The sequence below is a fragment of the Dasypus novemcinctus genome, chromosome 17 (assembly GCF_030445035.2).
Source record: "Dasypus novemcinctus isolate mDasNov1 chromosome 17, mDasNov1.1.hap2, whole genome shotgun sequence".
In the NCBI taxonomy this organism is placed as follows: Eukaryota; Metazoa; Chordata; class Mammalia; order Cingulata; family Dasypodidae; genus Dasypus; species Dasypus novemcinctus.
Genome location: NC_080689.1, coordinates 84,263,556 through 84,277,431, shown reverse-complemented (window position 1 = coordinate 84,277,431; position 13,876 = coordinate 84,263,556). Strand labels below are relative to the sequence as shown.

Here is a 13,876-nt window from a genome sequence, read left to right as displayed (position 1 = left end):
AACTTCTACAACACTAAATATCAGTAGTCCGTACCTGGCCTCCTCTTATCTCCTTTGAGAATCTTCCACCTACCACCAGGTCTTGAAGACATTTTCCCACATTTTCTTCTAGAAGCTTTATGGTTCTTGTTTTTACTTTTAGATTTTTGTTTCACTTTGAATTAATTTTTGGATAAGGTGTGACAAAGGGGTCTTCTGTTCTTCTTTTGGCTATAGATATCCAGTTCTTTCAGCACCATTTGTTGAATGAAGTGTTCTGCCCAAGATGTGTAGATTTGACAGGCTAGTAAAAAAAATCACTTGACCATACATGTGATGGTCTGTTTCTGAAGCATCAATTGGATTCCATTTGTCTTTGTGTCTTTCTTTATGCCAGTACCATGCTGTTTTACCACTATAGCTAGATAACGTATTTTAAAATCTGGAGATGAGAGTTTGATTTTCCTTTTAAAATATTTCTGACTATTCAAGCCCCCTTACCCTTCCAAAAAATTTTGATAATTCCATTTTCAATTTAAAAAAATGCTGGTAGAATTTTTATCAGGATTGCATTGAATCTACACATAAATTAGAGTAGAGTTGACATCTTAATGATATTTCATCTTCCAATGCATGAGAATGGAATGATCCTCCAGTTATTTAGGCCATTTTTTATTTCTTTTAACTTTGAGTTGCACTTTTCTGAATACTAGTGCTTTGTATAATTGTTTAAGTTTATTCCTGCCTATTTGAGTGTTATCTGTGATATTTTATTTTTACCACTCTTTTAACATTTGATACTTTTATTGATATAATCTTCATTTATAGACTCTCTTCCAGTCCTCTCTCTCCTGTCTTTTCTTTTCAGGCTCTAGCACACCCTTTAGTGTTTCCTGAAAATCTGATCCTTCTTTAAAAATTCTCCCAAATTCCGTTTATCTCTGATATTCTAAACTCACGCTCATTTTTCAAATATAATCTTGCCAAATATAAGATTCTTGAATGGACATTTTTCTTTTGTAGCATCATAAATATATCATACCACTGTTTTCTTGTCTCCATGGTTTCTTGTGAGAAAGCAGCCCTCTGTCTTATTGAGTATCCTAATTTTTTTTTGCATTGCTTTTATCTTGTTCTCAGAATTCTCACTTTGTCTTTGGCATTTGAAATTTTGATCAGAGTATGTCCGGAAGTTGTTCTATTTGGAGTATTTTGAATGGGAATACACTGGGCTTCTTAGACAGGGATATCTATATCCTTCAATAGGTTTGGGAAATTTTCTACCGTTATTTCTTCAAATATCTTTTCTGCCCCTTTCCCCTTCTCTTCTCATTCTGGGATACTCATGAGATGTATGTTTGCATGATTTTTCATGTCATTAGTTCCCTGAGGCCTTGTTAAATTTTTTCCATTCTTTTCTTCATCTGTTCTTTTGTATGTTCCCTCAGAGGCCATTTTTTAAGTACACCAATCTTATCTTCTACCTCCTCAAATCTGCTATTTATGATTCCAATATTTTTAAATTTGACTTATTGCACAATTCATTCCCATAAGACATGGTTTTTTTTTCTATGTATGCCTTCAAATTTTATTTTGTGCTCATCCAATCTCTTCTTAATATCCTTAATCTCTTTAGCCATCTCATTGAATTTATTAAGGAGATTTGTTTGAACATATATGATTAGTTGTCTCAACTCCTTTATGTAATCTGGAGGCTTATCTTGTTCCTCTAACTGGGCCATAGTTTCCTGTTTCTTGGTGGGGATTACAAGTTTTTGTTGGTGTCTTGGCATCTGGCTTACTACAGTATTTATTGTGGGTATAGTTTTTCACTTTAGTTTAGGGCTATCTGCCCTTTCTCCCTTGCTGGTTGTATAGTAGGAGTCAATGATGTAGTTGGTGTTACAAGATAGGGAGGCTGAAGATGCCCTCATTTTACAAGGCACCAAGGAAGCTTCTCCCATCTTTCGTCTTTGCTAGGGGTAGTGACAAAGTCACAACTTGTGGAATAACACAAGTTGTGCTGGCCTAGACTGTAGCTGCCCAGAGAGACTGAGGAATCTTCACACCCCTTTCTCCCTTGCCTTGGGTAGGGGTAGAGCTGCAGGTGTGGGCAAAAATCTATGCAGTTTGGGTCCAAAGATGACCACAGTTACCCTGGTAGAATTCTGATTATTCAGTGTTTGCCAGCCTAATGTATCTGAGGTTATCTGGATAGACAAGTGCAGAGTGCTGAAGCCTGGTCTAAGGCTGAAGGGTGATCTGGGTGAAATAACCTGGTTCCTACAGTCAATGTGATTTTTGTTCAGCCCTGTTACCCCTCACGCTGGGGGCAGGGTCAAAATGGAGGGTAACAGCCTCTTTCAGACTTCAACAGTTTCAAACTTTAGATATTCTTAGGATTATACTTTAGCCAGCCAAATTTACTAATCAGTAGCTGAAAGCAGTGGCCAAACATCTTCTCCTCCCCTCTTTTTGGGAATGGAGCTTCCAATTCCAACCACAGAATTGCACTGGGTGACTTGCAATGCCAACATCAGGTGATCAAATGCTTCTGAGACCTGGCCAGTAATTTCCTAGAGAAGCTGCCACAGGCCCCAGCTTCCTCCCTGTAGAGGTGGGGCTGGGGCCCAGGCTAGACATGCAATATGGCTTGGATGGATTGAAACAAGTCACCACCAGCAGTGTGATTTTCAGTCCTCCCTGCTTTCTCTCTGCCAGGTGGAGAGTTAAGATGCCAGCTACCGGCCTCTTTCTCACTTGAACAATTTTGATCTTTAGCTGTTCTTAGGATTATATTTTTGTCCACTGAATTTATTCATGAGTAGCTGAAGTTGCTGCCCAACTGTCTCTTCCTCCTCCATATTTTGGGAGTGGAGTTCAATTCCAGGCACGGAAGAGTGGCCAAACTAAAATCAACATATTTCATTGGTTGAGCATCATCCCTTATAACCTAACCATTCTTCAATGAGTATAGTATATTAAGGCACCCACAATTACTGTTTGATGGCAATAAGAAATGAAAATAGCTATCTAAATAAAAAAAGAAGGTAGAGTAGGAAATCAAATCATCTTTTGTAACAATGAATGTAAAGGCATGGATGGCAAAGTGTCCAGTGAAGGAAATGAGTAAGGGAGGTAAATGCCCTTTCATAGAGGAAGTTTTGAATATGAAGGATCAAGGATTTAATTTTGGGAAGGACCAGAGATGGAGGATGAAGGGGGAGAAAGAAGAAGATGCAAGGGATAAGGAAAGAAGATGATAAAATTGTAAATGTTAAGGAGGTACAATGAATAGAGAATCAATGCATCAGCGAGTAAAATGTAAAAAAACCCTAGCCTAGAGGGTCAATTCACCCTGTCATTTGATCTCACCAAGTGAAAGAAAGATTTCTATGGTACAGTCCCCTAAAGGACATGGTTTCTCACACAGATGGAGGAAGCAAACCCATTCAAGTCTATTTGAAGAAGAAGCAGCTGGTGCTGCAGGACTCACAGCCCTACAGCCCTGGGAAGGAGGTTTGTGTTCGAGGCTGAAGCACTGTGGGAGGATAGCCATAACTATGCAGACAGTAATAATCTCCCAGATCTTCAGGCTGGAATCTGCTGATGGTGAGAGTGAAATCTGTCCCAGACCCACTGCCACTGAATCGATCAGGGACCCCAGATGGCCGGTTGGATGCACTATATATGAGCAGTTTAGGAGCCTGGCCTGGTTTCTGGTGGTACCAGGCTAAGTTGCTGTAAACACTCTGACTGGCCTTGCACTTGAGGGTGACGGTCTCTCCTGCAGATGCAGCCACAGAGCTTGGAGACTGGGTCATCACGATGTCCCCACTGGTACCTGCAACCAAAAAGAACATAGATCATACATTAAATCACAAATGTATAAAATATGTATCTAAATGTAGGTTTTCTTATTTAGCATATATATTCAGATCTGCTTTAGTTGAAATAGTTTGCTCACTCTGCATGTTAAAACCATTCTCCAAATTTATAAAGATAATACCCTTCTAAACCTCTCACCTGAGGCCCAGAACACCAGCAGGATGAGCAGTTGGGAATGTGACATCATCTTGCTCCCCCGACTGATGTACTCAGGCCCCATCTCCAGGGAAACTGCATTAATAGATCTCTGAACAGACAACCAAGTCCCCGAGGAGCATATGCAAATCAATAGAGAGTATAAAGTCAAATGTGCCTGTGCAGTGAGTTCTAAAGATAAATAGTGGAAGGAGATAAAAATATCATGACCACAGGAAATGTAACTACTCACCTGCAAAAGGCAATAAATCAACTTAACGCCACAATTTTCAACAATATTCAGCACATTCAGAAAATGAAATATTTTATCAGCAATTGTACTCTTTCAAATCAACTGCACCCATCTTGAAAACAAAAGGAATTTGTAAGAAAATACATACATCTGTAAGTGTAATGTTATAACTTAAATAAATGTTATAAATATGGTGCCAAAACCAGTGGAAAAGACTCATATCATTGGATAGATTAAGATGTAGTGCACATATGGTGTATCTATCTCAGTCTATTCTAAATTTTAAACAGATATTTGAAGCTCCTCTTCAACATTCCAAAGGAACCTCACTTAATATATCCCAAACTATTCCTCTGCATTGCCCTTAGTGCAGTATTACTCCCAGAAATGAGTCACCAAATACTTACAAGTCACCCTTAGGACTATCATTTTAGTCGACCACTTTCTAAAATCACTTATGTAGTGATTAGGAGACATGAAGTGTAACACCTCCCCCTAGTGGTCATAGGTAAAATGGCTTCAGTTCGAAAGCTCTGATAGAGCAGTTCTTCATTTATTTGTACCCCAAGCCAATGATACTTTTAGAATTATGCAAATGACAATATCATGAACACTTCTTGGCATAGGATGTTAAATTAGAAACAAGTAGAACGATTCATTTCACTGGGAGGTTACACAATAAACAAGTAACATTTCTTCAGCCATTACTAACCTGCTCCTTTGAGATTTCCTCCTCTGAGCTAAGCTGTTACTGAGGAAAGGTAGGGCCATGTGAACCTGGTCCATTTCAGGATCAACCCTCTGCATGAACAGTCAGAGGTAAGAGAAAATGTAGGACACTTTAACAATTATTTGGGTAAAAATTTCTTCCACTATCATGAGTATAACTTTTCCTGCAGACTTTTTCCAAAGGTCCTAAGAGATTTTCCTTCAAGGTGAATGACTTAAGGCATGTATTGCTCTAATTTGAATGAATAAGCTCATTTCCTGTACTTTGTCTCCTTATGAGCACTTTACCTTAGGAGGGGCCCCCTCCGAGCATACAGGAATGGTGCTGCAGATGCCCATATCATCAGGGAAGGCATTCCTTATCAACAATCCATCCTGTTCTTATTTTACCATGTCTTTATATTTAGATGTTAATAATTAATTCAGGTTTGCTCTTTCCACCCATGTATTTTTTCCTCCTATTCCATGAAGTTGCATTTAATATACATTCTTAAGTTTGCTTATTTTGCTAGAAATTCTACTACTTAATTGATAGGTTTCCTGCATCAGTGCAATATAATTTCCTTCCCATTCTTACACACATTCAAAAATTTAAAGCCATTATGGATGACAGGATAACAAATGAGGATGTGTCATGAAGGGTAACTGTGCCAGAGGGGTCCACATAAAATGTGAAGTAAGGAAATGTTGTCTTCAAGTAGGGGACAGTTGGCCTAATGCGTGAATAGAGGAGGGGGCTGTCCTTCAAAGCCCAGTGAAGAGCACATCAGAAAATGAACAGGACTTGGGAAAAGATGGTCCTGGATATTTAAGAATGACTAATGAAATAGAGTGTGAAAGCAGAACAGGCATACTCCAAGGGGAATATTAATTCGATGAAAGTTCAAGGATTTGGTTATGTACTATGAGAATCCATGAACAAGATTTTGAATTAATTTTTCATTTTAGCAGGTACTTGTGGATCATTTTACAAGCTATAACACTCCAAAGATGCAGACACAGTGGAAGCCACTAACGTTTCAGTGCAGCTGGGAAACAAGCTTTCTGTCATATAATGATTTTTAAAAGTGAAGTTTTCCAAATGCTCCCCCAATCCCAAAGATCCAATTTAGGCCCAATCAATCTTTGATAAATGATTTAAAAAGAACACATTGTGTTAAGAGGAATTCTAAAAAAGCCTGGGGACTCCTGTACCTAGTATTCACACCTTCTCTCAGTTGTTGAAACACTGTTCAGGTGCTGCTGTGACGTGATTTTGCAGATATCATTAAAGCTATTGACTTTAAGAAGGGGGCTCCATTAAATCTTGCTCTGCTGGTCAGAGAGAAAGAGCCCAGAGAAATTCGTAAATAATTAGTATTTGAAATGGAAGAATACATCTGAAGTTGGTTGTGGAGTTCCAGGGGACCATGTGGCAAGGAATGTGGGCAGGCTCTAGGAGGAGAGAGCTGACAGCCAGCAAGGACATGGGATCTCAGCACTGCCCACCTGAGGAACTGATTCTGGCAAACCCCATGAGTTTGGAAGAGAACTCTGTGCCCTGGACAGAAGGCAGCCCTCTTTAACCATGTAGGAACCTGAGAAGAGAACCATCAACACTGGACCCAGACTACTGATCTACAAAACTCTGACCTAATAAATTGCTAATTAGTTATGAAATAAGAGTAAAGTTATATATATATATTTATATATATATATATTTGTATTAAAATAACCACATGTGAAAAGGGAAGTCATAAATCAAGATACAAGAGTTATCATCCCATTTAGCTCATGGTTGAATGATGCTGACACATGTTTCTTCTCATGAAATGTGATGTGCTTTATGCCACTTTTACCCACAGGTGATTTCCTGATGTTTACCACATCCATAGGGTCAGGGCTGAATACTGTGCTATGAAAACACAGGTAAGAGCAGAACTAGCTTTGAAGGTGGTCAGGATCTCTCCCCTCTGTTTCCATGGCCATGTTCTCTGACAACTGAAGAAATTCTAGACAGGGCTGTTGGTAAGAGGCCAGTGCACTGGGGACATCCCAGGTAGACCTGAACCAAGCTGCTGTCTTCACATTTGCTTAATACTAGATGACTCATTCTTTTTACCTGGGACAAAATGGGAATGTTGCATGTTGTCTTGATCTAAGAGATAAACTGTATTCTGCTTTATTTTATTTAGAATTTACAATTCTACGTGTTTTATTTAATTTTGTATACTCCTATTGTTCAAGTGACCAAAAAATCTCAATTAATTATACATAAAATCAACTTAGCAAGTACATTTTCTGGGCACAGCCCACCCTTCCCCATGAATTTACCAGGGGGCAGTCAAGCCAAGTGCTGCTGTTACAGACATGAAATCAGGCTGATCGATACATGAGGTGTGATTCATATGCAGCCAGACCTAATATGCTTCAGGTTCTCAAACAATTCTACATTATCTAAGGGATTCTTGTTCCCCAGTGTAGATACAGGGCCCCAGTGAATGTGCTCAATTCATTTGGGCATGAATGGATGAAAGTAATGTGTTAGCAAATTCTTAATATGAAGGCAAAATTAATCTTTAAACTGGAAATGATAAGATTTATTGTTAAATGCATAGAATTTTGATGTGTAGAATAAAACATTATGCTATTCCCTTAAAATGTGAGCAATGCATTAGCAGTGACCAAGACATTTTCAGTAAATGTCACACGATAATCCTGTAATAGATTCATGGAAACCAAATGCATGTGGTGTCCTGAATTGGAATCTGGAAGGGGCACAGTATAGGAGTAAACAATTAGATACATCTGAATGAAGTCTGGAGTATAGGTACTAAATTTGTACCAATGTAAATCTCTTAGTTTGACAAATGTACCATGATTATATAAGATATAAATATTAGGGAAAAGTAGGCAATGGTGTGCAGGGACTCTCGGGACAACTTCTACAACTTACATAGGTTTTTAAAATTATTTAATAATAAAAACTTACTTAACAAAGCACGTGGAGAGAGATATCTGTATAGTTGAGTGAGCATTGTATTTAACCAAGTGAGGTCTGAAATGATGAGGTCATGTAAGATAATCCTACTCTAAAGCCAGACCCCATCTGCAGTGACATTAAAACACTTGCTCCAGACATTCAGCATCTCGTTTGGCAAGTGAGAGCTGCACAACTTGAAATAGTAATTTTTGACTCCTGATTTTCCTGACTTAATTGGACACTTTGGTCCAAACAAACCTACTTTAGAGCAAAATCTTCAACCAGGATATGTGTCCCACTAGTAGGCACAAAGATTTTTCCATGGCTGAGAATAGGTTTAATGGAATACATTTCTAGATCTATGTATTCTGCTCAGATTCTTTCTTAAATTGGATTTTTCAAAGAACAGTCAAGTTGTGCTGCTGACTCTTCTTTCCCACTTCATGTGCACAATCAGATACAGGCCAATATATGTTTTGTCGGGGAAACGGACTTTGGCCCAGTGGTTAGGGCGTCCGTCTACCATATGGGAGGTCCGCGGTTCAAACCCCGGGCCTCCTTGACCCGTGTGGAGCTGGCCATGCGCAGCGCTGATGCGCGCAAGGAGTGCCGTGCCACGCAAGGGTGTCCCCCGCGTGGGGGAGCCCCACGCGCAAGGAGTGCGCCCGTGAGGAAAGCCGCCCAGCGTGAAAAGAAAGAGCAGCCTGCCCAGGAATGGCGCCGCCCACACTTCCCGTGCCGCTGATGACAACAGAAGCGGACAAAGAAACAAGACGCAGCAAATAGACACCAAGAACAGACAACCAGGGGAGGGGGGGAAATTAAATAAATAAATCTTTAAAAAAAAAATATATATATATATATATATGTTTTGTCATAATTTACAAAAATGGTCAGGAGATAGTGTAAATTACAATATAAACTAAAATTGATGCCAAGCGGCAGTATTCCAAAATGTGTTCATCAATGATAACAAATGTACCACAAAAAATAAGGATGTTGTTAATGTGGCAAAATGTGGAAGGGGTTGGGTGCTATATTTTTTTGTAAAATTTATGTAATATAAATATTTTGAAAATGTTTTTAAAGTATAAAAAAGATAGACCCATTTTTAAAAAGAAAAATATTCATTAATTTCTGCCTTTGAGCATTTATTTTTCTTTTTTTATTGCTGCCGAAAACGTTTTTTGAGGACAAAATGCTGCAGAGAAACAGTAATATAGTCACAATGGACCCCATACACTAAAAGACAGAGCCACTTTAGCAAGGGAATTTATATTGCCCTTTATTACTTCCATGGCAGGACTCCTGTGTCTCTTCTCCAGCAAATATTTTACATTTGATTAACCTATAAGTTCCCATGTTTCCACTATTTACACCAAGTACAACTTGGCATCTTTGTGCATCAAGGTGGACAGCAGAAACCCAGGGAGTGTACCCAAGAGAATGGGGGTTTCAGATGCATCAAATATTTCATCCAATATCTTCTGAGACTAGATGGAGTTATCTCTCCCAAGATGATAAGGAAATGGTGAGGAACACAAGAATTGTTGATACAGGTGTCTTTCAGACTTAATCACAATGTAGAGACAGCTCTGTTCTACACTGGGATCTCATTAACTAAGACCAGAGCAATGTCTAGTTCAAACACATAAACAATTACTAAAACCACAATGATTTTTTACATTGTAGCTATTAATGACACTTTCTAGGTAATAAAAAATTTAGAACAAATGTTAAACAGCAAAATACACTACAACAATTGATATAAAGATAGACTTTTTCAGACATTATTGAAAAGGGAAGGTTGAGAAATTGACCAAAGATCTCGGTCTCTGAAAGTTGACCAATTACATAATCAACTTAGATCATCTCGGCATCTCAAATTAGCTGAATATCAAAATCAGGTGTTAAAATGTTTGGAAATAGGAATCTTGAGCCACATTTGGACAAACTAGTTAGAATTTCCAGAATTGGAGTTTGCAAATCTGTCCTAAGCAAAGTCACTGAATTTGTAGCCTGTCTGCATAAGTTCATGAATCGGCATTTAGAAACTAATGCTGCAACATATAAGCTGTCCCAGTGACATCAAGGACAGAATTCAATGTGTTTAGCATCATTTTATGAAGATTGAGATAAATAAATCATAACATGATAATCATTACATTTATCTTAAAAGTAAAGAAATGACAACCTGTTTGAGGACTGAAAAATGAAGATGTGGTTTTGAAATTAAAGAGCAATCTCTGACTTTATTGTGGTCTTGGCAAAAACAGGAATATGCAGAGTGTTCAAGAGAAAAACAGGCAAAAAAAATAGGTTACATCAGAAACTAGAGGATTCTGAGATGTGAGGATATATCTTTATTATGATAAACCCTCAGTACACAATACACGATGAAGAAACAGCCACCTGTGGATTCTGAAAATGAAGACAGTGCCCAAATGTGGTCTTAGTGCCAGGCACTTCTCAAATATTTTACATATATAGACTCATTGAACCTCACAACAATCCTAAAAAACATGAAACAGTTTTTATATACTTGTACCACACAGTAGTAAAGTAGCTTCAATTTCTGGGACTAAGAAGTGCCTGGACTATAAACATAAACTTCATACTCTAGGGATCAAGGTCATAGAGAAAACTGTACTCATTTATTGATTGGTATATTTACAAAATAGAATGGTTCTTAGTAAGTGTATGAAAGAAAGAGATGATTGCCATCTTCTGTGTATTGCTTTCTTTTATTAAAACAAATCAATTTAATGGGTAGATATCAATAAAGCATGAATCCACCCAAAGGGTAAAATCAAACTTATCTTGTATAAATTATATTTAGTCTGATTTTTGCCTACTGATCCTGTATCCTAAAACTCTGCTGAAATTGTTTATTAACGCCAGCTAGGAATAAATATTCACGACCACTGTAGACTTCATTTCTGTAACTGGTCACATGGTTAAAGTACATATTCATCACTACATTCTTCCACTACCTATTCCACGTTCCCTTTACCCTCACCCAGCACCCCAGTTGGCCGTTTTTCTTTGCCTGATGGGATGACTCAAGTCTTCATTCCTGAAGATTCTTGGCCATTGATAGTCGTGCCTGGGTTGACTTGTTGCAGTGTTCCATTGACTTTAGTCACAGAGTATGGTAATACAAGGAGGTTCCCTAGGTCATCTGCATCACAGACAAACTCTTCCTTACCACCATTGTGTAGAAGCAGTCCTTTTCCTCTTGATAGGATCAATCACCCCAGCCAGTACAGTAATTCCCTCTTTCTCTTTTGATTCAGAGGTATGAAAAGACCAAAGTGAGCAGGTTGCAGTCTTACCTTCAAGATCAATAGAATCATATTTGTGTTTCCTGGTGGAAGCTCTCCTCCTTTTGGGACAAAGACCTGAAGACCAGTTGAGCTTAAGGTTGCAGGGACAGGAAAGAAAAACTTTACTGGTGGATCACTGGGATAATAGTGAGTGGTGCCACTTGCATTTCCATCCCTTGATTCCAGGATTGTGAACCTCATCTAGGAGAGAAATAGCACCATAGAGTGAATGCTGATTTAGAGCATACAAAGCTTCCTGGAAAGCATTGCCCCACCCTGCAGGTACTGTCACCTACTTGACAAGGTAAGTGAGCCCTATTAGGATCAATACACTGAGCTGGAAGAACCCTGTATTTTGTTGGGTTGATCTCCCATCCTCCCTCATCCAAAAGCCTGGTTATTCATTAAAAGCCATTATTATAATCCTACTACAAAAATAGAGTACGAGGACTGTATGAGATTGTAATAAGTATACGAATGAAAAGATAAATAAATGACAAATTATGTCAACTTTATTTACAAGTAAAATAATTCTAAATAATAAACTAATAAGTAATTTTAGATTTTTTTGCTATTCATAAATTAGCAGAAATGAAAATAGGTTAGCATAGCCATATATATTCAAGGGGAAATAAATTTTGATAAAGAGTAATGTTACCAAACATGAAAAATATTTTGGGGAATAGTTCTCATGGATGCAAACAACAGAAATGGAGTGGGTTTTGCTATGCAAAAATGAAAGTTTAATATGAATATCATGTGGCTTACAGATCTGACGACAAGTTGGGGCAACATAGAAAATGTTTTGGAAGTCTGATGGCATTAACACAGTCTGGGACATCACAAAAGGAGAAAGACATGATCCCACTCCTACTACAGATGGATGGTGGACACTCCTGATGGCAACATCAATGCTGGATGCCAGTCATGAGACATTGGAGTTTGAAGACATCTACTGCCACCATCATGGCAGAGGATTCAGTCTGAAATATTTTAGACTCAGAGATGCATATTAGAAAAATTTCTACATGTTATGTCAAAATTGTGTGAGCCTAACAACTGTAAATAAATTGCAAAATGCAATTACTTCTTTCCATCTTAGTGTTAATAGAGAATTCAAGACAAGATATGACCTCTTCCCACATATAAATATATAAGTAAGGAGAAATAGAACCAGGAATTGGTGGCAGAGTAAGGAGCTCCTAGAGTCAGCTCATGCTACAAGGCAGTTAGTAATCACCCAGAGCTATCTAAAGCACCTGACTGTTGGCTCTGGGAGACAAGAAGGTCATCCTGCAACATCGTTGAAAGATTGGAAGGAGAATACTCCCCATCTGCGGTGAAGATTTGCGAGGAGGGCACTTCACATCCCAGAGACTAGTGCACATCTTCCACTGGCTACACATGCTGCCTAAGGAGTGATTCCATTGCTGGCATTGGAAGCTCCGCTTCCCAAAGATGGAGAAGGAAGAGATGATTGGGCACCAATTTAAGATACTGATTAGTAAATACCATGGGTTATATTATAATCCTAAGAAAAGCTAAAGTTTGTACCTGCCCAAGTCAAAAAGAGGCCGGTAACACCATTTTAACAACTCCTCTGGCACAAGGGAAGCAGCATGTACCAAAAATCACAGTGCTGGTAGGGACCAGCTTCTTTCCATCCTAACCAAATTGTCCTTCTAGCAAAAACCCCAGCCCCACCTCTGGCAGAGACATCGCTGGTAAGGCATGCACCAGCCTATCCAGGAAAATATAAGGCACACCAAGGAGGCTGGTGATCATCCTACTTGGCCGTGCAGGCTGCCTCAGGAGCTATCCTGTGATGGAATATGAATCTCCAGTTCCCAAAAATAAGGAGAAAGAGATGGCTGACCACTGATTTCAGCTACTGATTACTAAATTTGGATGGCTAGAATATAACTCTAAAAATAGCTAAAGTTTTAAAATGTCCAAGTCAGAAAATGACTTGTAGCTGCCATATTGACTATGCCCACAGCATGAGGACAAGCAGGTTCACTGAAAATGACCACGAATGTAGGGACAGGTATCTTTCACCCAGGTTGGCCTGCTGCCCAAGCCTTGGCTTCAATTCCACCTGTAGCAGGGAGGAAGCTGTCGAGCCCTGCAACAACCTTTCCAGGTAAATGATGGTGCATTTTGCTAACACTAACAGAAGAGCATGATATGTATGGACAACTGCGGTCATCTTGGACCTGTAATGCATAGATTGCTCCTCAAATATGTAGCTCCATCCCAGCCCTAGGAAGCAGAGAAAGTCACCTGAAGTTTCATAAGTCTCTCTGGGCAACCACAGTCTAGAACTACACAACTTGGATTATTATACACAGAAGTAGCTTGGTCTGAAAACCAGGCAAGAAGAAATGTGGAAGAAATTTCATCAGTCCCTGAGGCACTGTGGGCAACTCGAGCCTCCATAGCTGACAACACCAACTGCATCCTTGGCTCCTACTACACAACTAGTAAGGGAGAAAGGGCAAGAAAGCCCTAAACTAAAGAGAAAAACTCCACCCTGAATGAATACTCTAGGATACCAGACATCAAGGTACCAACAATAAATTTCTATCAACACCAAAAAACAGG

At 38.9% G+C, this 13,876-nt stretch overlaps 2 gene segments (V, D, J or C); both read right to left on the bottom strand.

The window, feature by feature from the left end:
- Positions 1–13,876, bottom strand: part of LOC101435371 (immunoglobulin kappa variable 3-20-like) — a 225,553-nt gene that overhangs the window by 66,095 nt on the left and 145,582 nt on the right.
- Positions 3,480–4,087, bottom strand: LOC101416719 (immunoglobulin kappa variable 3-11-like). The segment is given in 2 exon segments: positions 3,480–3,823; positions 4,006–4,087. Coding segments are annotated over 2 exon segments (426 nt in total).